Here is a 24466-nt window from a genome sequence, read left to right on the forward strand (position 1 = left end):
TCTACTTTGAAGTGTTATCTGTATTCAATTTCATCTCAAATTTCCTTGTCAAGAGCTGAATTGCATGGTAATAATCTCGCAAGAATTGTATACTTGGTTGCTCATCAGATTTGCATATTAACAATGTGATAAATTTGGCTGATGTGTCTATACAGTTGATCCAAGCCTTTTTATGTAAAGACACTATACGACTGCAACATTTGCCTGTATTTCTTGCTATAATTTGCAAAGCAACAGTATGTTTTGTTAGTGAGTCATTGATTTTGCTATATTCTGGAAATATATTACATGTTCTTTTTGAATGATTGTCTCTTATATACTTTAAATTACCAAAAGATACCACTTTGATTAAGAGCAAATTTTGACAGCAATGGTGTTGTAAGTTAATGGCAATGCAAAAGGCAATGTAGAGGGTGAGAATTTGTAAGTTATCACATTCTCACAATTTGAGGAATGGAAAATTTATGTTTTTATGGGAACTGAAATGCTTGACCTGTTATGCATGGTTCAAGATTAGATTGTGCATCTGTGAGCTAACAGAGAGAATAGCGAATTGTGCTTTATTTATAACACTTTGTTCATTGGTTAGGCAGAGGTTTGATATCTACAACTACGCCATAGTAGAGTCTCAAAAAGAATGGGAGAGTTGGGAAGTGTTGAGTTATATTTTACATGGTTAAATACAGGGCAAAGTCTTAATTCTCCAAAGAAGTCAAATAAAATTACTTTAGGTTTAAGATGACATGACACGATGACGGAACCTCCTCCATCTCACCTTTATTGTCTGTATCCCATTTCTGGTCATATGATAAGAGAAAACATGAATCAGCAATAAAGGGAGTGTAGAGCAGAGTCAATCTGAAGTCTATGTTTAACATTAGAAATGGTTGTTAATCCAAACCTTTAGAAAAGGTCCAAATCTACAGGATTAACAAGCACTCCATCATCTTCCCACTTGACATCTTTGGCTTTCAGATCTTTTTCAATTAACTCAGGAGGTACATCTAATGGAGACGGGCTCTGCATAGGCATAGAGAAACATTCGATATTAAATCATTTGCTGTTTGAGAATTCAATATGGTAAAATGCAAGTAGTCCTCTCTTACCATGGTGCGAATCAGAGGCCAATTGATTCTGCGGAAGAAAGGACATTGTTTAATTTCATTGGCACCACTATTTGATCCTAAACGATCTGTAGGATCTCTGTTTAACAACAAATTAAGCAACTGCCTACCTGCAAGACTGACCTGGAATGAAACATCAAGCAAATTAACATCAGTTGCCTGCTGCAACATCCTTGCCATTAAATTTGCCTGCTCATCTCATGAAACCGAAATGTTCTGCCCAAATGGAATACTAATTTTGCAAGTTCAACGAAGAGAAGCCCCGTTCATCATCATCAATCACTTCTAAATTCATGTTGACATTGTAATAACTCCTTTATACTAGAATACTCATAGAAATACATATAATAAAATACATATATTGTAGTAAAAGTAGATGGGCCCAATAATTTTCTTTTATTACATATAAACATTCTTTATACAAGATAGAGCATCATTTACAAAAAGTCCTCAAAAACAGTGGACAGTGTAGCTATTGCTCCTCACTTGCCGATGCCCATCTGACCGCATTCTCACCTAGATCTTGCAACCACAAAGAAAACAACGGGGTGAGCACAAAGTAATGCTCAGTAAGTAAATCCTCTACTCGTCTGTCCCCGTAACTCTTTCTTTTAATTCTTTCCCTACACTCTTCTCATGTCATTTATTTTCTCTTTCTGTTTCTGTTTCTCATAACTCTTTTCTATTAACTTTCTGTTGTAGGTCACGGCCTCATCTTACTAGAGGCATGGCTGGGTACTCATCTCACTCTTCGTGACCCTACTCATTCTCTCTTTATTCTTTCTCATGTTTGATCATTCTTTCTCACTTGAATGTCACGGCCTCATCTTACCGAAGGCACAACTGGGTGGAGTTCACAAAACGCCAACCCACTCTTTGTGACTTCTACTCATTCTTTGTCGATTGGACTCGGTTATGCATGGATTCGAAACCTTTGGCCACGTGAGTGTATTCTTTCTCTCTCTAAATATCATAGCCCCATCTAACCGAAGGCATGGTCAAAACCTTATGTTCCACTCTTCGTGATTGTCACGGCCTCATCTAACCGGAGGCACGGCTGGAGATCATAAAGCATCCACTCTCGTGACCATTCTACTCATCACTCACGGGTTCCCCATCGCACAACCTACTCTATTCTTTTCTTTAGCACTACTCTCTCTTTATTCTCTAGTGCTTATTCTCTCTTTCTCTTTGCTCTTAATGTAGCTTATACTCAAAATTCTCTACTCTTTCTCAAACTACTTCTCAAGTGCACAATTAATGCATATGGATGGCTCATGCTCATTAATGCACTCATGAAATGCAATTATGCCATGTAGCAATAATTAAGGTTCTCTACTCTTACTCATGTCTCTCTTAAGCATTTCATCAAACAACTCATATAACTCTATTTCTTTCTTGGACCATCCACATTTGGAGTAAAACTCCTCTATAATAATTCTAAACCTGTCAAGGAAAGGCACTTCAAATTCTCTACTAAACTTCTTCTCAAATTCGGCCAAACTTCAATTGGCCATCCCAACCTTGACTCTACTTCTCTTGGCTCAAAGAACCATTTATCAACCCATCAACTATCAATAATTACAATCTCAGCAATCAATCTCACAATTATAAGTATATCAATACGTATCAATTCATTTGATTGCTTAAATCTTAACTTGGGTTGGATTTACTTACCTTGTGATGGAGAGATTTTACTAACCCTTCTCCTTTCCTTTGGCAGCTTGTCTCTTCTCTACAACTTTAACAATACTACCATAAGATTTCAATATACATATATAAGCAAAACTTCACATCTAAAGCAAGAATCCTTACCTTAGGATGCTTTAGATTAACTTTCTAGCCCAACTTACTCAAAAAGCCCTTTAAAATCCTTGAAAGATGGAATGAAGAGTTGAGAGAAAATGGTGAATGGGAATGGCGGTGGAGAAGAGAAAATGAAGGGTTTACTAAACTTAATCCCTTTTTAGCTCATATTTTACACATGCATTTCCATTTTGCCCTTGCTCTTTCTTGAAAATTCCATCCTTATCCTTTAATTCCTTACACTCACACCCCCAACTCTCACACATTCTCCATGAAACTTCCTTACAATTCACTCCTCACTTTTCCTGCTAATTAGGGGTAGAATGGTCAATTTACCCCTATGGAAAAATATCTAGAAACTTCATTACACATTTCAGCCAGCTCGTCGCCATGGCGAAGACTCTTGCTTCCCCCCGACGAAAAATTACAGAACCTACAACGCCAGTTACAGAACCTACGTCGCCGCGGTGAAGATTATTCTTCACCCCAGCGAAGTCTGTAACTCCAAAATTTGCCAAGTCTTAACCAATTTCAGGGCAAATACTCAACCAAACCAACACATACATTCAACCAAGGGCCAGCCAACCAAAAATAACAATATACAAACTCAATTGAGTGCAAATCAATAAACATTTAAGTAATACAGCAAATCTTAGCTATGTACCTCAAGTGGGGCGTTATAGACATCTTCGATTATGGTTTTCCTAGCCAGTTAAAACTTATAGCTGGTACACATTTCCATCAAAGGCAGTGAAAATTTAGGCCCAATATACTTTGTAGCTATGATGTTCTCAGGAAGGTATCCGCTACCTTTCCAAAAGAAGTTTTTGGTTAATACTCACTTGTTAAATGTTCTCCATTGTTAACTATTCATCAATTTAAGCTAAAGAGATTATCCATATTTTGACCAAACCTCAAGATCCTGAGCATGTATACAATATCCACTGACTCACCAGAATAACAAGAGAATAATTTTAACTGACTTAAAAGGCGGCAGATTTTTACCGGAATGCTACTTGGGAAAGTGAGGTCTTTGTGCAAAATGTTGGCAAATGTCTTCTATCTATTTTTACCTCTGAAAGGTGTACGGTCGTAGAGCATCTCATACAAAAATATACCTAAATACCAGACATAAAATGAATTCAAAGCACAATATAAGCTAGTAATATGTAAATTCCCACATCTAGAAGGTAAGATGAATCTAAAACTAGTATTTTTGAAGCATATCATTTAAAAGAAATAACAAGAAGAGGAAACACAAAACGATCATGATATCATATATTCAGCTTCAGCGGGTGCTTACCAAGAGCCCACCAATCAATAGCACTGCTGTGGCCAGCACTTGTAATAATTTCCTGAAATCGAATAACAAATATTAAATACATGATAATACAGATTGCAGAAACAAACAAGAGCAGGAAAAAAAATAGTTAATATCTATTAGCTAGAATTTCAAAAACCAAATTAGACAAAAAAATTTCATGCAGCAAATATTATCTAAACTTTCCATTTCAGATGAAGCAAATGGACATTAACAAGCTAACAGAATATCACAAATAGCATGAAATGCATAAGCTCTGGGAAAAATTAAATCTCTTACAGGAGCAATGTACTCTTTAGTTCCCACAAATGAATTTGACACTGTAACTGGTTCTGCCAAAAATGTTGGCAGTGGCTAACTCTTGGATCTTCTCCTATTATTAGGTGGTGAATGCTTAATAATCCGTAGAAGTAGTAAAATTTATAGCCTATAAAGGTAGTCATAGTTCCCATTCTAAGCATTTGATAAGTATCAAAGTAGATAGGAAATTCTAGAAAGATGTAATTGTTTGCAAATTCTGTGCATAGACATGACAAAAGCACATTCTGTGGTGACAAGAGATTACAAGGAATCCTTTTCATAACCTTGCAATGCCGGAGAAAGAATGACTACATAAAGATAGTTATTTTTTTACACTCTTTAATCCAACAAACATAAACCTTCCAACCCTGGCATGGGTAGGATTTATTTAATAGACTTTGTACACCTATAAGAAACCTCAAAAGCTGTAATATAGGTAGTATCCTACAAATCATGCAATTTATATCGGTATAACCAAAATGGAGTGTCCGTCTTGCTATTGAACAGCCTTCTTGAAAGGAAAATCATCTTTTTCATGCATACCAGTGACAAGAAAAGAGCAGCTGAACACCCTCCAACAAACAGTTGATAAATTGAGCTAACTCATATTATCCATGCTCAGGGAACATAACTCAGGAAACAGACAAAGTGCATATCCTAATCAAAATATAAACAATTACAAGAACGTGGTAACATACTCGGGGTTTGCAGGACGTCATGAATGATAAATCAAAGTCACTTAATACAATATGCCCATCTTTCTGGAGTAAAATATTTTCAGGCTTCAAGTCCCTATAAATTATTCCTGCAGGGTCATCACCAACAAAAATAGAAAAAAGCACAAGATTAATGACATGAATTAGTTATAAAAAATTATTGGATTGCAGCCAACTAATTTTCTTTATCTTAAAGCCATTGAAGAACATGTCTCTCACTTCCATCATTAGCTGATATCTCCTACTCAACTTTACAACAAAACTTCTCATGCACATATTTTCTTCTAAAAGCCATTGGAGAACATCTCTCTCACTTCCTTTTTCACAATGATGCAAAATATTTTTGTTCAAATCCAATGAAAATATGGACTTTGCCATTTTCTAATACTTCAAACAAGATGATTACTGTTCAGTAATGATCACATAAATAACTTGATATTTTCCAAGTTATGATACACGAAACATAACACAATGAATATCTGAACAAAAAGCAGATACAGTTCTCAGTGTTAGGAAACGACCAGTCGCGCAGCGGAAAACAAAAAATTACAAACCATGGATCGTCCTTAGAACCCAAATCAGGGCATAGAACATTACAGTTTATATTTATAAGAATCTGCAGAAAAATAAATCCAAAGGTTTAGATTCATACCCACGTTGGAGGCCCACCATATTGTTCTGAACGTGTTTGCTACCGATCCAAGTATAGGATCGAACCAAGAAGTCCACACAAAGACAACCACCAAGAACCAAGAAGGGATTGCTAGATCCTCCTTGGCCTAAGAAATCAAGAAGAAAAGAAATATTTGATTTTCAATCAAATAGTGACAGGGCGTGGGAGAGTGTAGGGGTGTTGTGTTTTCTTTTCTTTACGAAAGGCAAAATGAATTAAAATTAAAAACACACAAAACACTATTCTTTTTATAGGCAAACCAAGTTGCCCTATTCCCACATGGAATGGGCTTGGGCTCCAACCCAAACAGCCCATGTTGCCAAACACTCCCAATTAGATATTTTTAATTTAATTCATCATTATCTCAATTAAAATAATTAATATTTAATTAACATTTAACAATAATGATGATTCAATTAAATATGTGCGAACACACATAAAACGTAATTTCACTTATTTAACTTTTCTAACAAATTAAATAAAGGCTACGACCTCAGCAAATTTAATTGCACTGTGAAATTACCAAAATACCCTTTCGCCTAAAAAAGACGAAAACGCCCTTCTTTCTTCTTGGCTCTTAAATATTCTATGTGTGTGACCCATAGGCTCCTCATCATACTGGCAGTGTATAGTATCGCGATTAACACCAATTAATCGCTTACTAATACACAGACCAAGATGGCCCCTAGCAAGGCATCATGGCCACCCGATAGATTGGATTCAGCAAAGTAGCTACCTGTCAACGATATGGTTACCGTACAATACGACATTTCATCATCCGTTATCTCGACGAGACAAAGGCATAGAAATAGTGTCAACCTTCGGTTACTTCGATATTATATATTCAGTTTCTGGACCAATGACCCGTATTATAATCTGGATGAGCAACAACTCAATCCCACTGTGGCCACAATTTTAGTGTCATTGCCATATACTGAATTGCGCCGTGAGATAACTTCTCCCGTACCCGGGAGTGACGAATCCTCTGTCAATCCACCAGTCTTGATACACTCCTTGATTAGCAATCACCACCGTACTGACAGCTCTAAATAGAATTACGTTAGGCTAGTGTCAAACTGTACCAATCGGTGCACAAGGCACTTGGTGATCTCAAGTTAAGGTCACTGCACCCCCATTCGCTAGAGGATTTGTTCCATAGACACTGGGGTTACCATCCATATGGATCCTCTGGTGGGTCAGTCCGGTGAAATTGCTGTAGTATAATCACCTACAGCAAAAACCCATGTGTTGCACCAGGTTGTCACCAAACAACCTTGACAAGTGAGATCAGTCACTGCCTTTCGACAGGGTCGTTCAACACTATGATGGCCTTACGTATTATCTGTGCCCTTACTTCAGAATAAATTAGGGCTACGGCGTTTCTAGAATGGCCACCATATGTGCTCATAGGTCTCACTATCAAGATTTGAAACACTGATACCCTCATCACGGTTCTACCATTCTAAGGACATATATCAATACATATTGCAATAATAATGATTTACGCGATATAGAATAAATGCCTTTATTATTGATTAATGAACCTATTACAAAGAGTCAATTTCAAATAATTGATTGGCTCTAGGGCATCTACTCTAACAATCTCCCACTTGCCTATAGCCAATCATTCATTTATTTAATACCAAATGATTTCAAGTGCCTTTCATGTTCTGTGCGACAGAGGCTTTGTTAGTGGATCTGCGAGATTGTCGTCAGTATGCACTTTACTAATCTGCACGTCTTTCTCTCAACTATCTTCTAATGAGATGGAATCGTTGAGTATGTGTCTAGACTTCTGATGATACCGTGGTTCCCTAGGAGAATTGCTCCATTGTTGTCACAATAGATATCTATAGGATAACAATCGTAGGAACCACACTAAGTTCTGTGACGAACTTCTTAATCCAGACTGCCTCCTTGGCCGCATCTGATAATGCAATATACTCAGCTCCATTGTAGAGTCTGCTACAGTGCTTTGCTTGGAGCTCTTCCAGTCACTGCATCGCCATTGAGACAAAATACAACCCTGATTGCCGATAATCTCCTTGTCCATTTGGAAACTAGCATTACTGTATCCTCTTACAGTGAGCTCATCTTCCCCTCCATAAACCAAGAAAATATCCTTAGTCTCTTCAAGTACTTAAGAATATTCTGACAGCCATCCAGTGACGCTCACCTGGATCGATTGATATCTACTACAAGTGCTCAAAGCACATGAGACATCAATCGAGTACATAGCATGGCATACATGATGGATCCCATTGCTGATGCATATGGGATCCTCTTCATCCTATCTCTCTCATCTTGTGTTTTAGGACACAATTCTTAGAGAGATAACACCCATGTGACATCGGAAGAAACCTTTCTTGGATTCTTCCATACTGAATCATTTCAGTACTTTGTCAATATATGCACTCGACTTAGGCTAAGCAACCTACGCGATCTATCACGATAGATTTTTATACCAAGGATGTAGGCTGCTTCCCCTAAGTCTTTCATGGAGAAGCACTGGAAACCAAGTTTTTACCAACTGCAAGTTCGGTATATCATTTCATAGAAGTATGTCATCGACATACAACACTAGGAATGCTACTGTGCTCCCACTCCCTTTTTGTAAACACAGGGCTCATCTTCGTTTTTGTAAAAACTGAATTCTTTTACGGCTCATCAAAACGAATGTTCCAGCTCCTTGAAGCTTGCTTGGTCATAAATGGATCTCTGCAACTTGCATACCTTATTAGCTTGACTATCAAGAACGAAACCATCAGGTTGTGTCATATACACATCCTCCTCAAGGTTTCCGTTCAGGAAAGCAGTTTTGCATCCATTTGCCAAATATCATAGTCATGATATGCAGCAATTACAAGCATAATCCTGATGGATTTAATCATGGCAACTGGCGAAAAGGTTTCTTCATAGCAATGCCATGAATTTGTTTGAAACTTTGGCAACAGCTGTGCTTTAGTATGCACGTTGTCATCCATGTCAGTCTTCTTCTTAAAGACCATTTACACCCTATGGGTTTTATCCCTTCAGGTGGTTCCACCAGAGACCACACTTGGTTCTAGACATGGAGTCCATCTCAGATTTCATGGCTTCAAGCCATTTAATAGAATCTGGATCTGATATAGCGTCTTTGTAGGTTCTGGGTTCATCGTCTTGGTAGACTAGTACGTCACCATGTTGAGTACGAGATAACCGTATCTCTCGGGCTCATGGCGTACCTCCAGATCTGCGTAGCTCTTGTGCTACTGAGGTGGTTCACTTTGATCCACAATTTGTGGAGTAATCCTCATGTGCTCAACCACTTCCGTGGTACTCATCCCTCCTTCATCTAGATATACTTGTGGTTCTAGAACTTCAGAGTTATACTTTCTCCTACTAGTACTTCTTAGAAAATGTTCTTCTAGGAAGACACCAGATCGAGCAACAAAGATTTTGCGCTCTTCGGGTGGTAGAAATGGTATCCTTTGGTCTCCTTTGGATACCCCACAATATACATTTACAGGATTTTGGGTCAGCTTGTTCGAATCATTTCTTAACATAAGCTTCGCAACCCCAAATCCTTAGTAAGACAGTGGGCTTTTGCACTCCATGGCTCATATGGAGTCTTATCTACAGACTTTGACGGCACACGGTTTAAAACGTGAGTCACAGTCTCTAGGGCATAACCCTAGAACGATGCAGGTAAATCACTAAAACTCATCATGGACCTAACCATTCAAGTAAGGTCCTATTCCTCCTTTGACACTCCATTGTGTTAGGGTGTATAAGGAGGGGTGAGTTGTGATACTATCCACATTCCTTCAGGTACTCAGAAAAACCCGAGTAAGTATTCACCTCCTCGATTCGACCGAAGAGCTTTAATACTTTTGCCCAACATATTCTGTACTTCATTCCTGAATTCCTTGAATTTATCAAAAGTTCATATTATGTCTTATAAGGTAGACATAACCATATCTACTGAAATCATCAGAAATGTGATGAAGTAGAATATCCACCTCTGGCTTCAACTGTTAGTGGACCACATACCCACTATGGATGATGCCTAACAGTTCAGTAGCCTTTTCACTTTGTCCTGTGAAGGAGACTGGGTCATCTGCCTAAAAGGCCTGACTCGCATACCTCAAATGACTGGAAGTCAAAAGGGGCCAAAACTCCATCCCTTGAAGTTTTGCAATGCGAGTCTTAACATGACCTAATCTACAATGCCAGAGATATGTTTGGTTGATCGCTATGTTTAGCTTTCTCGGTTTCAATATTGAAAAGTTAATCTCAATCATGAAAGTACCCGAAGTCGTAGCTCTGACTTCTTCTTGCTTGCGACGAAAGCCTTGCAGTGTTTCCTCCAGTGGCCAGGCTTGCCACAAAAGAAGCAGACTACTTTGCCTTTCCTATGCCACTCTCAGGACCAAGAGAAACCTGTCCTTTAGGTGGGCTTGGGTTGGGTTTGGCCTCAGCCTTACCCTTGCCGTTACCCTTTGCTTTACTGGCAGCAACCAGTAAAACAGGCTTGGACTTTTTCAAGCTCTCTGCAGTCCTTAGCATGTTCAGAAGTTCTGACAAGGTTTTCTCATCATGTCATATTGAAATTCATTATGAACGGAGCATAAAAGTCAAGCAAGGATTGCAGAATTAAATCCATTGTAATTCTGCATCCAAGCCACATCCCAAAGTGTCAAGCCTCTCTAGTGCTCGATCATCTTGAACACATGAGGACCAACTTAGGCACCCTCAGTCAGACGACTCCAAACAGTGTTTCGACACCTTGTACCTCTCATGTCGAGCATTTGTTTCATAAAGCTCCTTGAGGTGTAGAATATGGAAGAAGCATCCATATTCTCATGCTGCTTTTGCAGCATAGGTGTCATCGATGCTAACATCAAGCATTGTATGCTATCAGCATCACAAGGAACTTTTGATAAGTATCCTTAACTTCCTGTGGCATCAGGATCAGGCTCAGCCATGTATGGCTTTTCAAGGATATACAATTTCTTTTCTGACTTAAGTATAATCTGAAGATTACATACCAGTCTGAGAATGGATCCATCCAACCTTTCTTTTTCGATTATCGGTCGCAGGTTCATAATGCTCATTTTCGGTGAATCTACAATCGCAGAAAAGATAAGTAATAAAGTTCATTATTATTTAATATGTCTTTATTAAACGATGCTCCCATTATTTTACCAAGCCAATAGCCCTCACTATTAATCGGGAAAGGCTGTTGGCTTTCCTAGTGGACCGAGATCCCATCCTGCCCATTTCAAACCTTCGCTTTGGTGAACAAGCCAAAATGAGTTGATTAGGTAGCCAACAAACTTAATCCACACCAATTGATAGCTCCCACTATCAACCTCATGTGAAAAGCCAACAAGCCAATCACACATCCAATGGCTCCAACCATTATCTCAAGTGTGATTCTCGATAGTAGAGTGGACACTACATGTCACCACGTACAAATAATATGTGTACTGCTCTACTTCGCTATGACGGTTTATCAACCTTCGCTTTGGCGAACAAGCAAAACCGTCATTTTAAGTCGACCCATCACCATTAAGGAAAACTCCAAGAATTTTAACCTCCACTGGTAGAAGTGTACCCTTCGCTTTGGAGCACAAGGTTTCGACGAACAGTGGTTTGACTAAAACCATAGTGATGGAAGGCATTCGTGACTTAATATTCTTAGTTGAGGGGTTTGTTATTTAATGTCTCACAGATTATTATCTTTGTTAGAAGCATTGTTTTACATGTATTCAACATTCAACCTTAGCATGCATTCTAAGCAAAATATTAAAGTGCCGGTACATGGCCTAACTAAAATCGTTTCCTCGAGCCTAGAGGGATCGGTGGGTCACCTAGGGGTTCTGTAATAAATATCTTGAGTCTTCAAGTATGGTTGCTTCGTCTTTTGCTCCGACTCCCAGACATACAAAAACGTCATTCCAAATTTACAATAAATCAATATTAAACTAATTTTACATCAACAAATTTAGAAACCTCGATTTACATTCGAGGGGAATGAGATGAGAAAAGAATGTACATCAAGAAGAGGAGAGAAGACAAACACGCAGGCCCTATTTAAAATATTCAGCCATACATACCCAAAATAATTAAAACATTCACCCTTAGGTCTAAGGCTCATGTACCGGGCACCATGCATATACAAACAAGTAAAAGCATACATTCAAAAACAATCAATTTTTGAATTGGGTGGTTAATTAATTAATTACCCTCTTAAATGTGCAGAATGTACATTGGCTTTATAGGTTATAAAAACTGCAGATTAGTCCCTTTGCAAAAAATACAGAATTGGGAAAGCTACGCCTTCGCCGCAGCGAAGGTTTATCTTCGCCGCGGCGAGGATTTACAGCATGCACTTCCCGCTGCATACTTCGCGCGGCGAGGATAACATTAGGTCTAGCCGCCACAGACTTCGCCGCGGCGAGACCTGGAAATCCCCAATTCGTACAGTTCGCGTCTTTTGCAGTTTTTGTGTATAAAACACGATCTAAATCAAATCAAACGCACATCGTTCAACCAGGATATAACCAACCAATATATCATTCATCGTCACATTATTAAACCAGTTTATCATTTGAATCATTCATTCAACAGTGGATTTACAGATTTTTCAGATTTAACAAAATCTGGGTTTTTCATGGCAGATTCATCAAGGCAGCATGTTATCAACAAACATGTAATAACCATTTAATAACTGAAATCTAGTAGCCTAGGTTCTGATACCACCATTAGGAAACGACCGGTTGCGTAGCGGAAACAAAAAATTTACAACCATGGATCGTTCCTTAGAACCAAAATCAGGGCATAGAAACATTACAGTTTATATTTTATAAGAATTCTGCAGAAAATAAATCCAAAGGTTTAGATTCATACCCACGTGGAGGCTCCACCAATATTGTCTTTAACGTGTTTGCTACCGATCCAAGTATAGGAGAGAACCAAGAAGTCCACACAAAGACAAACACCAAGAACCAAGGAGGGATTTGCTAGATCCTCCTTGGCCTTAAGAAATCAAGAAGAAATAAAATATTTGATTTTCAATCAAATAGTGACAGGGGCGTGGGAGAGTGTATGGGGTGTTGTGTTTTCTTTTCTTTTATCAGAAAGGCAAAATGAATTAAAATTAAAAACACACAAACACTTCTTTTATAGGCAAACCAAGTTGCCCTATTCCCACAGGAATGGGTTGGGCTCCAACCCAACAGCCCATGTTGCCAAACACTCCCAATTAGATATTTTTAATTTAATTCATCATTATCTCAATTAAATAAATTAATATTTAATTAACATTTAACAATAATGATGATTCAATTAAATATGTGCGAACACACATTAAACCGTAATTTCACTTATTTAACTTTTTACCAAATTAAATAAGGCTACGACCTCAGCAAATTTCATTGCACTATGAAATTACCAAAATACTCTTGCCTAAAAAAGACGAAAACGCCCTTCTTTCTTCTTGGCTCTTAAATATCGTCTATGTGTGTGACCCATAGGCTCCTCATCAAATCGGTAGTGTATAGTATCGCGATTAACACCAATTAATCGTCTTACTAATACACAGACCAAGATTGGCCCCTAGCAAGGTATCATGGCCACCGATGATTCGAATTCAGCAAAGTAACTACTTGTCAACGATATGGTTACCGTACAAACGATCATTTCATCATCCGTTATCTCGACGAGACGAAGGCATAAATAGTGTCAACTTCGGTTACTCCGATATTATATATTCAGTTTCTGGACCAATGACCGTATTATAATCTGGATAGAGCAACAACTCAATCCCACTGTGGCCACAGTTTTAGTGTCATTGCATATATCTGAATTGCGCCGTGAGATAACTTTTCCGTACCGGGAGTGACGAATCCTCTGTCAATCCACATAGTCTTGATACACTCCTTGATATAGCCAATCACCACGTACTGACAGCTCTGAATAAAACTGCGTTAGGTAGTGTCAAACTGTACCAATCGGTGCACAAGGCGCTCTGGTGATCTCAAGTCTAAGGATCACATGCACCACCATTCGCTAGAGGATTTGTTCCATAGACACTGGGGTTACCATCCATATGGAATCTCTGGTGGGTCAGTCCAGTGAATTTGCGGTATAAAGCCTACAGCAAACACCCATGTGTTGCACCAGGTTGTCACCAAACAACCTTGACAAGTGAGATCAGTCACTGCCTTTCGGCAGGGTCGTTCAACACATGATAGCCTTACGTATTATCTGTGCCCTTACTAGAATATACTAGGACTACAGACGTTTCTAGAATGGCACCCATATGTGCTCATAGGGTTCTCACTATCAAGATTTGAAACGCTTGATACCCTCATCACGGTTCTTACCATTCTAAGGACATTTATCAATACATATTGCAATAATAATGATTTACGCGATATAGAATAAAATGCCTTTTATTATTGATTAATGAACATTATTACAAAGAGTCAATTCTACAATAATTGATTGGCTCTAGGACATCTACTCTAACACTCAGTAGCTCAAAATACCTAAACAATGAAGATATTCCAAGCCAATGACAACCTCTGCAACATAAAACGGAGAAGTACTAATTGTTAGATATTTATTAAGATCGTACGCATAACAAGGGCATGATATCTGGATAATAAAGCTCAGACATAAAGAAAAATAAAAGAAAAGAACAAGGAAAACAATATTAAACAGCTAGTCTCAAACTCTAGCAAACTCTAGCAAGAATAAATGTAAAGTAATTGAATTTTCTCTAGGTCAGTCATCTGAAAGCAACATACTTCAAAACTTGCTTTAAGTTGTATTGAAAGTATATCATTAGCAGAGTTTCAGGTTGTTCAACAGAAATAATCGATACCTTCAGAGGTAATAGATGAAAGTACTGGCAGATTCCTCTTTAAATAACTTCATAGGCTGCTTGTCAAGTAAAAGCAAATAACTCTCCATGGAGCAAAAGTCATTATCAATCATATGTGTGGTAAGAGTCTGAGGAGATAAAGAGACATCAATACATATTACTACAGTTACTAAGCCATTTTTAGAAACCAAACAAGAAAATTCTATATGACTCTAATGAAATATGTAAATTGTAGTATTAAGGGTGTTGGATGATGATCAATATAAAAAACATAAACAGATAACAAGTCCAGGATCTCTCAGTTTCAAAGAGAAAAGGTTGAAAATACCTTCTTACCTATTTAAGAAATTTTTTATCCTATTTTAATTGGGATTTTTCCTAGGGTAGATTCCATGTCTATTTAGTTTAGGTTTCGACAACTACAGATAAGAGCTTTATTTTCGGTTGGATCAAGACTTGCTATATTTGATTATTGTGTGAATTTGTGCAAAACCCGCCATGGTAAGCAAGCCTCATGAATTTGTGCAAAACTCATGCCAAAAGAGAAGAAGGTTGCATGAATGTGCAGAATCGAGCATCCACATTGACAAAATAAGTAAATAGGAAGATTATTCTAGCTAGAAATTAATATTAGCACTTTAGAGAAGGAAAGACAAAAGTAACCTATTGCCACATTGCAAGTTCTTATGCAACCCCCACCCCCTTGAAAAAGAGAAGAGAAGAAGAAGAGAAGATCTAAAGTTTACATAAACTGATTACTATATTAGAAGCAAGAAAGACCATATTTATAGATAAGTGCTTTTCCCACTGTTTAGTCACTTGAGCAGAGACAACATTAATTTTAAAGTCCGATTTAGATTCTGGATTCACCAAAGTTGTAACCAATGGTACATTTTTTGTACTGGAGAAATTGCTTTTTTCAGTGCGTATTGGTTGTGTGTTGTTTGTTTTTCGCTGGAATGGGGCTGACATTGATCAGGTTTGTTCATTCCAAGCAAGAGCCATTACTTCATACAAGATTTTTTTGTTTAAGGTTGAAGTTTCACTGTGCAACATAACTGAGTGCCCTTTTGCCCCATCAAAGCCGATTGGTAGTGCCCAATCAAGTGCAGCTCTTGCTGCCCAAATTTGTTCATTTATTCTTTGATGGGCATACAAATGAAGTGATATGTCTTCCATAAATGATTGTATCATTATCATACACTCATTAACAGTATCAAAAGACCACATCATATGTGCACTTATTCAATATCAACAAAAACAAGTGCCTTAGTACATAAAGGAAACGGAAAATGAAACATGATTCATGGATCAATTCAATTAAACCCTTTAAGCACTTGCTTAAAGAAATGAGGAATCTCATAAAAATACCATGGAATAAGTTTAATCTAAATCATGGGGATTATGTAAATATTCCATTCTGAAATATAAAGTGAAACATTAGGTCTTTTTTGAAGATCGGTACAAATTCAAGACTAACATATACAAAGTGAAAACCTCATTCTTGATCTGTGAGAATTTTTAGGAAAGCATCCAACAAATCATGAAGAGTTTAAGTGAAACAAACATATCATATGAGATATGGATATTCAATCAAAACAGACAATCAAAATGAATATACATGTGCAGAAATTTTAACGGCAAGCATAAAGATGAATCTTCATTCTTCCTCGATATTTCCATACCAAAGACATTTTTCACATTTTCCACAAGCATGAGATGCAAGGCCATTGCTTTTTTGTCCTCAAACAGTATCGTTGGTCATAATTGTGTTTACAGAAACTATTAAGGCAAAACCTTATGTTTTTTTAATAAGAAAAGAGAGTTTGTCAATTACTGTGCTATTCTGTTAACAGGTAACATGTAACCCAGGAACAAACCTCAATTCTTAAGGAAATTTCTCTAAACTCATTATTTGACTTCAGCTTCTCTCTTCCACTTCCCCAGATTTTGGATTTGTCAGGGCACACCAAGTGGTCTGACATCCTTGGCATTGCAAAGTGTTCCTCCCTTCAGCTGAATGTTATCATACATTTATTAGCAGCATAGTGTGGTGCTCTAGACTCCCTAAAAGTTTGATTACTACTTGTGGCTGCCATTTAACCCAAAGGAGTAAGAAAATAAAATGTAGAAGTGGGAAACAAAACATGCAAATGTCTAAGACTGCATTGTACACAAAACACACAACACACACTAATACAAAGATAAAACCTAATTCCACTTAGCCTACCATGTTCTCTAGAGGCCCCATGACCAGCAGAATCCTTTCTCCTTTGCTTGGATTTGATCTTGTAATGCTTATCTTCTTCAACAAACATTTGTTTGTTCTTTCCTATAGCTACAGTAGGTGTGGCATCCTCGGCAAAATCACGCTCATGCCAGCCTTAAAAATCGACCAAAGGATATTATAAATTAGTGTGCAACGGTTCCAGACATAGGGCAAGCTGGAATATGGGTAAATCTGTATGGGACTATGGTTGAGTCTCCTAAGCATATCACTTGCTATCAAAATGAAAAAATATGCTCTTAGACAGTTAGACTCTTTATACTTAGAAAATTAAGCAATTATACCATAATTATGGAATTCAACCCTTCAGTAGGTTTATTTGAGACTGCGTAATCGTCTCTGGCAAGGACATTCATCTTAAACCAAAAGCGTAAGAACTAAATGATTTATTGACAGCATGAAAGGAAAAATCAAATTGAAATTTCAGTGAGCACCCTTGAGAAATTTGATCAAAGAGAATGGACTGCATTTAGCAGTTTCTATCTCCCCGAAGCATCAACCATGCTGATCTTCCAGTCTCATTAAAATTAGTTTCTTAAGGCTAATTCCTGTGGTACAATCCACATTATGCGTACACATGTTGAAGTTTAAAGTAGGGGTGGAAAAAACCGGTTAATCGGAAGCTTGAACCGAACCAGTTTTTGGTTCAAAAAATTAATTGAACCGAAACCAGTCCGGTTAATCGGTTCTAAACCGGTTAATTAGGATTAATATTGGGCTGCATTTTTTGGCCCAATTATGAATTATGGGTTGCATTTTTTAGCCCAATTCGGTTTTCTCTTTTTATTTGTTTTCTCTTTTTAACTGCTAATCAAGCAAACTAAACGGCCTTGTTCTACTTAAAAACAACAAGAATAGCTATTTCTTTTCGCTAAATATTGTACTAATCAAGTAATTTTTCTATCGTTTAATCTTGTTTTGCAATTTCCTTTTTGTTTTGTTTGCTACACAAATTTGATATTAGCACTGAGAATTTCTAGATCTACATATTCTATTGGGAGGTTTTGCATTTGCAGATGAAGAAACGAAAGCTTAAAAGCAGAGCAGAAGAGAATGGAACTTGAAGCAGAGAAAGACTGATGGTCCCAATACAGATATTTTCCATGCATCATTTATGTCTGGTCGTGGTAGATAAGATTAGTGGTGTTGTGTTTGCTGCACAAAATTTAATATACAAAATGTGTTGATGGCTCAATGTCAAAACCCAGCCATCAGTACATATACAAATTAAAACAAAAATGCTTCAATGTCAAAACCCAAATCTGAAAACAGACGACGTGACAACAAAGATCTGAAAAGCCATATCTAAAACCCACTGGAAATAGACGACGATGGTGACTGCGACGACGGTGACTGCAGCTGAGCGACGACGACGTGAGAACACAGATCTAAAAACAGAGAGACAGTGAGAGTCTGACAGAGAGTGAGAGACAGAGAACGAGAATGAGACTTAGCGTGAGAGTGAGGGACAGAGAGAGAGAATGCGAGACTTACTGAGGTCTGAGGTGAGTGAGCCATGAGGTTTGATCTGAGTAAGTGAGTAGTGACTTCAGTAGACTGAGTACCGTGCGGCTGCGGCGTGCGACAGTGAGAAGTCTAAGAATGAGTATTATACTGAGTGAGTAGTGAGTAGTGTTAGGGAGTCTTAGCTTGTTAGACTGTTAGTTTTAAAACGTAAAGTTGTAAACCACAATTGACAATACCATATATTTTTTTTTAATATTTGATTCAGAAAACCAGTTCTGGGTAACCAGAATTTATTTTGCCAAAAACCGAAACCGAACCGGATTTTCGATTTTTTTAATAATCAAACCGAAACTGAAAAAAACCAGATTTTCGGTCCGGTTCGGATTCTGGGTTTTTTTTTCATCCCCTTGTTTAAAGGTCAGGCAATGTTAAATAAAGATTTGACTGTAAGACTGATGTGCACATGGAAGGTCCATTGGATAGCTTCCCTTTTTTCATTTGAAGCATAATGCACAAAGAACATTAACAAATAATGAATGAGAGAAACAGAGTCATACCCTTGACTTTCTGGTGAACTTGTCTTGCAGAATTCGAACAGATTCAACCCACCAACATGGCTAAAGAATTTTTTCAGATCTTCAAAAGTTGCCTGAAAAAAATTTAAAACCATCAGAATTATCTCTGTATTTGCCTATCTAGCGTCAAAAAAGAATAAAATGCAATCTCTCTCTGAAGTGCGAGAGAATCTCTACTTGGCCTAAAGTTAAGGTTTGATAAAAATGCAGTACACTTATCAGTGTATACTTTGGCTCTTCCAATGGTGAAGTCTTTGATGTGTTGGTCATTTGGATGCTCTTCAAACTTGGGTTTTGCTTCTTCTACTTTGTTTTCTTCAGCTAAGTTCTGTACTCGTCCCTTTTCTTTCCCATGCACTTTGTTTGGGTTTTAGACAGTATTTTTCTGCTGCTTAGCTGGAGACTGTTCGTCAGTCATGTTTGAATCTGTTTTTCTCCTTCCATTAACACTTTTCTTATGCGGGCAAGCAAGCTGTTCATAAAAGCAATGAGAAGAAGGAACTCAAAATCTATAGACAAACAAAATATCAGACAACTGCAAATTATCGAAAACTAACCTCCCAAGTCAACCATCACTGCTTCCTAGTTACAACGTACGAAAAAAAAAATAGAAAGGAAGAAAGCTCAAAACTTCATTTCTTTTACTCAATTAAGCTGACATTTGAGCTAAGGCTCAGTAGATAGAAGTCACATAAACTTTAATTCAACATTGTTTTGACCATTTATACCCCAAAAGATAAACACTTCCTCCTTTCAAACGAATCCATTTAATTTTTCTCTTTATACTTTCTCTCATTAACCATAAACCCTAAGCGATTAAAATTCAATCATGAAACCAATAACAAGAACACAAAACGAAAAAAACTAAAACATACCCCATTGAAATAGAAGCTTCATCTCAAGCCCACTCTTGCCACATAACAAGAGTCAATGGAAAAATCTCATTCATAGCTTCTCTTGCTTGTCTCAGCTTCTCAATCTCACCCATCTTCCTCAAAACCCTTATATACTAAAACCACCAACAAAAACAATAAAAAAGCAAAACAATAATATTACCAAAAACAAAAATCCAAGAACTGGGTATTGAAATTTATATTCAAATTGATATAAAAACGTACTTGAACATGAACTTCATAGTTGGAGGGTTCATTGGCAAGCAAGGCCTCGATGTCTTGAAGCTCAAATTTTTGCTGTGCTTCATATTCTAAGTCTGAGTTCAAGTCACTTGAGTCTGGAGACTCCGGCTCTATTGCTTCTGGGTTTTCATTAGTATCCGCCATAGCCGTGTCTGTGTCTTCTTCTTCTTGAGTTTTTGGCGCTAGGGTTTGATCTTCTGGTTCCATTCTTCTGCTTCGTTTGCTCTGTGTTTCTCTCAAGTGTACTAAAGGGTTGGGTTTATTGCAACGGTACCTAGAGATTTGGCGTGAAATTTCCCTAATTTTTTAAAATCACACTTCACCACCATATATATATTCTAATTCTAATACGGAAGATTTTTTAATGTCGAGTATCTAGTACTGAAATTATTATTATTAACTGTTTACTTTTTTAGTTCATTTCTGATACATTAAAACTAATAACTGATAAATGAACTGATACCATGAACTAATAATTGTTCTAATATTGCAAAACAGAAAATTGATCTGATACTATAAAACTAATAACTGCTACTGAACTGATCATAAATGTTAACTGATACATTAACAGATATGATCAACACATATCAAGTGATTAAACAATCAAACATACACCTATCTTAATAAAGAACTTTTTTTATGAATGTGCTTCCTAGTTCCTATAACATTGTAGTCTCTGTTATGACCTTTATTTCTTGCAAAATTTGGAAACAATGCCACCCATCAAAACTAAATTCTGAAAATAGTTACAAGAATCGAATGACTAATAGTTGAACAATATAATTTACATAAGCATTTCAAATGTTTTCTTTTAAAATACAACTAATTAACTGTACATAAAATTGAATGACAGTAATAAGTCACAAGAACCAATCAATTATGGAAACATCTTCTTGCAATTGTAATACAAGAGTGACTATAAAAAACCTTCAAGTGTTTTCTCATCTGGTACCTTTAGAAGGTGAGCAACTTTGCAGAATCCTGCATGATATCTATAAAGACATTCTTCATTTATTGTTGGTTTCATCCCATTCCTAAAAGGTTTTGGCCTTTTAAGAGTCCATTGCCCATATAGCCAACGAATGCATGTATTTTAGTGCAGTAAAACAATCAATCGTGGTCCAAGCTTCAGGAGTTTAGAAAGAATAACTACGCAGAAAACAGCAACGAGTCACTCAATTATCAGGAACAAATAGTTCTGGAGTAGATATTTTTCAGCGTAAATTATGAAGAATTAAAGTTTCCAATTGTAGTCAGCAGAAATTTATCCTAAAGGCAGTCACCTGACTATGCAGGACATAAAGGAAGGATGCAAATGGGTATTTAGTCCTTTATCTTCTACATTTTAGGATCGAGTATTTGAGTCCTTGGTATCCCTTTCTTGATTTCTCCTCTTAACCTATTAATTTCTCTCTATCACCCTATATAGAATCCTATATTATCTATCTATGATATTCTTCTCCCCCTCCATCACCTAAGGAGCAAAAATATTATCTACTAGACATTATAACTACCCGAGTTTTGTCCAACATTTCACAACATCAAAAATCTACTAGAAAATGGTTAAACAGTACATCCACCAAAAAAAATAAATGAACTGACAAAACAGATGATGAAATGAAATCTATACAGATTTGAGATAGATTTAGATCTAAAAAACACAAACTCATACCTTAGTGTTAACACATCCTACTTAACTAACTAGGGGTTCTTACACGAGTGCATTTTCAGACCATGCTGCTTCATAGATTTCAATGGCAATTTGAAATCCCATATCGACCAAATCTCCATGATCATAGTTACAGCAACTGCACATGTAACACAACCATATTTTTCTTGACCGCAATTGTCATTTAACTGTTCCACAAGTAATCCCATTGACCGGCCCCTTTTGTGCTCCATATTCTTTAAGATATTCAAGTGAAAAACCTTCGCTAATGCTCTTTTTTTGCTTTGTCTTCATCAACTTTTGCTGAAAGAGCACATGCTCGTGCATAACTACATTAAAGACACACTGGTAGTTTCAGTCTTTTCAGACTGAACTAAAAAACAATAAATATTGAGAACAGAAACATGTGAAACACTATAAATAAATCCAGATTTATCAGGCCCGAATAATTAGAATATCAATGAATAATCAATCAGTTGCAAACATACCTTGTCCAGTAAACTGATTAGCTTGAATAGATGAACTTGACGTATACCATTATTGTCGTAGTTGAAGTAAGAACCTTCCACATTCCTCATAACAACTTTTGCTTACCGAAATTTACACCAAAATAATCGCAAACCCTTAAATCTACTACAGTGCATCCAAACCCAAACCTGCAATGCTGCCACCTCCAATATATGTACTTACAACAGAGACAGATTACGTATCGTATGTCTGATCAGGAAGCTATCATTCTCAATCATCCCCCCACCATCCCTATCAAATTCGACAGATAAAAGTGTTTACTGAACTTTCTGCTTACCTAACCAATATAGAGCATTTGGGCAGCTGGATGAACTTTTGTAGGATTCTGCTCCCAAAAACTTGCTAAAGTTTTATCACGTAACATCAATTTGCTTTTGGACCTGAAATTGAGGAAGCTCGTTCAAACATTCACTATAATTTTCGGCCTTCATTAGTAACTGCATGACTAAGGACATTGTACATTCAGTCGGCTTCACATTTCTCTCCACCATCTTATGAAGAGTTCACACCTTTTGGTATCTCATTATTCTTGAGGAAACCAAACATAAGGCGTAGTAAATGTACTACATTTGGAGCACACCTTTTCCTCCATATATGACAACAACTCATTTGCCATTTCTAGTTGTCCATTTTTACACAGCCCATTGATCAAAATGCTATATGTTACAACATCTGGCACTAGGTTTCCATGAAGAGAGACTTCTGAATAGGTCCCAAGCAGTTTCGAATCTCCCTGTTTTACATAATCCATCATGAGGGATCAACCTTCAATGCCAACTGCAAACTTGTATTTACTAGAGCATTAAACATTTCCACCGCTTCCAACATATCCATTCTTGCAAGTCCTTAATGAAATGTTTATATGTCCAAGAATCAGAAAAGCATCGTTAAGTTGGCATCTCACCAACTAAATTCCGTGCATCTTTCACCTTTGCTATAAAGAAAAAAGCCATTTAACAGGTTATATGTAATCACATTAGGCCTAATTCCTTCTGAAATCATCTCTCGTAAAGACTAAGAGCTTCATTGACTTCTTTATTCTTGCAATACCATTGATTAAGTATTGTAGCAAACACATTAGGCCTATACCCCTTTTCTAGTTATAGAATCAAACAACTCCTTACATCACCAATTCTATTTGCCAAGCAATAACCGTTTATCAAAATGTTGTATATAAATGTTAGGAACCACACCTCTCTGAATCATATGTTCCAACAATAGTGTCTAGCCTCTCAAGCAATCTAGCCTTACAAGAACCATCAACTATAATTATAAGTAACAACTCTAGCCTACAAATAACACCAGTTCTTTATTCCCATTAACCATCTCTTCAAGCAACTTAATGGCAACACTTATTTTCTCTGTTTTACACAATCCACCAATCAAGTATTTGCAAGTGATCACTTAGCCCTACAACCAACAACAATCATTTGCTTAAACAATTCCATTGATTCCATAATCTTTCTCTCGTACAACAGACCTTTAATCAACAATTAAAGTCATGACATTTTGGCTAAAACCCTTCTTCAAATCCCCCCAAAAACCGCAAAACTATCCAAAACCCTTTCAATATCACAAAGCATTCATCAAAACATTCAAAGATCTTAAATCTGAGACAACCCAGTTGAATTCAACAGCTTATATAGCAAAATCACTTCATATGATGCTTCTTCTTGGCTAGTGCACTAAACAAAGTAGTGAATGATGAAATTGGAGAAGGGGTTTCATATTAATCATGTAATAAAAAAAGTACAATGCTTCATTCAGAGTAAACTACCTGATCGACAATTTTCTCGTGATTTAGCAAGTGAGGATTCGTCGAGGGTTTTTTGAAAAATACGGAACTTCATTTTTGGAGCTTAAGATGGAGTGTGGTAAGTGGCTAACAAAAATAAAACATTAACTTTCGAAGATGGGTTTTGAGATTGAAGACGAACGAAATAGGGATCTGAATCTCAAAGCCATGTATGAATTGAAGTGTTTTTTGTG

At 37.0% G+C, this 24466-nt stretch overlaps 1 protein-coding gene and 1 pseudogene across 1 annotated transcript; both read right to left on the reverse strand.

Annotated features, from left to right (window-relative positions):
- Nucleotides 1-750: 750 nt before the first annotated feature.
- On the reverse strand, nt 751-14904 carry LOC116142691 (annotated as a pseudogene).
- Nucleotides 14905-19273: 4369 nt separating this feature from the next.
- Nucleotides 19274-20590, reverse strand: LOC116142690 (squamous cell carcinoma antigen recognized by T-cells 3-like). Its single transcript, XM_031428108.1, has 3 exons — nt 20263-20590; nt 20020-20153; nt 19274-19616 (listed from the first exon to the last, which is right to left on the reverse strand). The coding sequence occupies exons 1-2, from the start codon at nt 20485-20487 to the stop codon at nt 20043-20045; spliced, it is 336 nt and encodes a 111-aa protein (XP_031283968.1). The 5' UTR covers nt 20488-20590; the 3' UTR covers nt 19274-19616; nt 20020-20042.
- Nucleotides 20591-24466: the final 3876 nt, after the last annotated feature.

Source organism: Pistacia vera, unplaced genomic scaffold, assembly GCF_008641045.1.
Source record: "Pistacia vera cultivar Batoury unplaced genomic scaffold, PisVer_v2 Contig414, whole genome shotgun sequence".
Taxonomy (NCBI): Eukaryota; Viridiplantae; Streptophyta; class Magnoliopsida; order Sapindales; family Anacardiaceae; genus Pistacia; species Pistacia vera.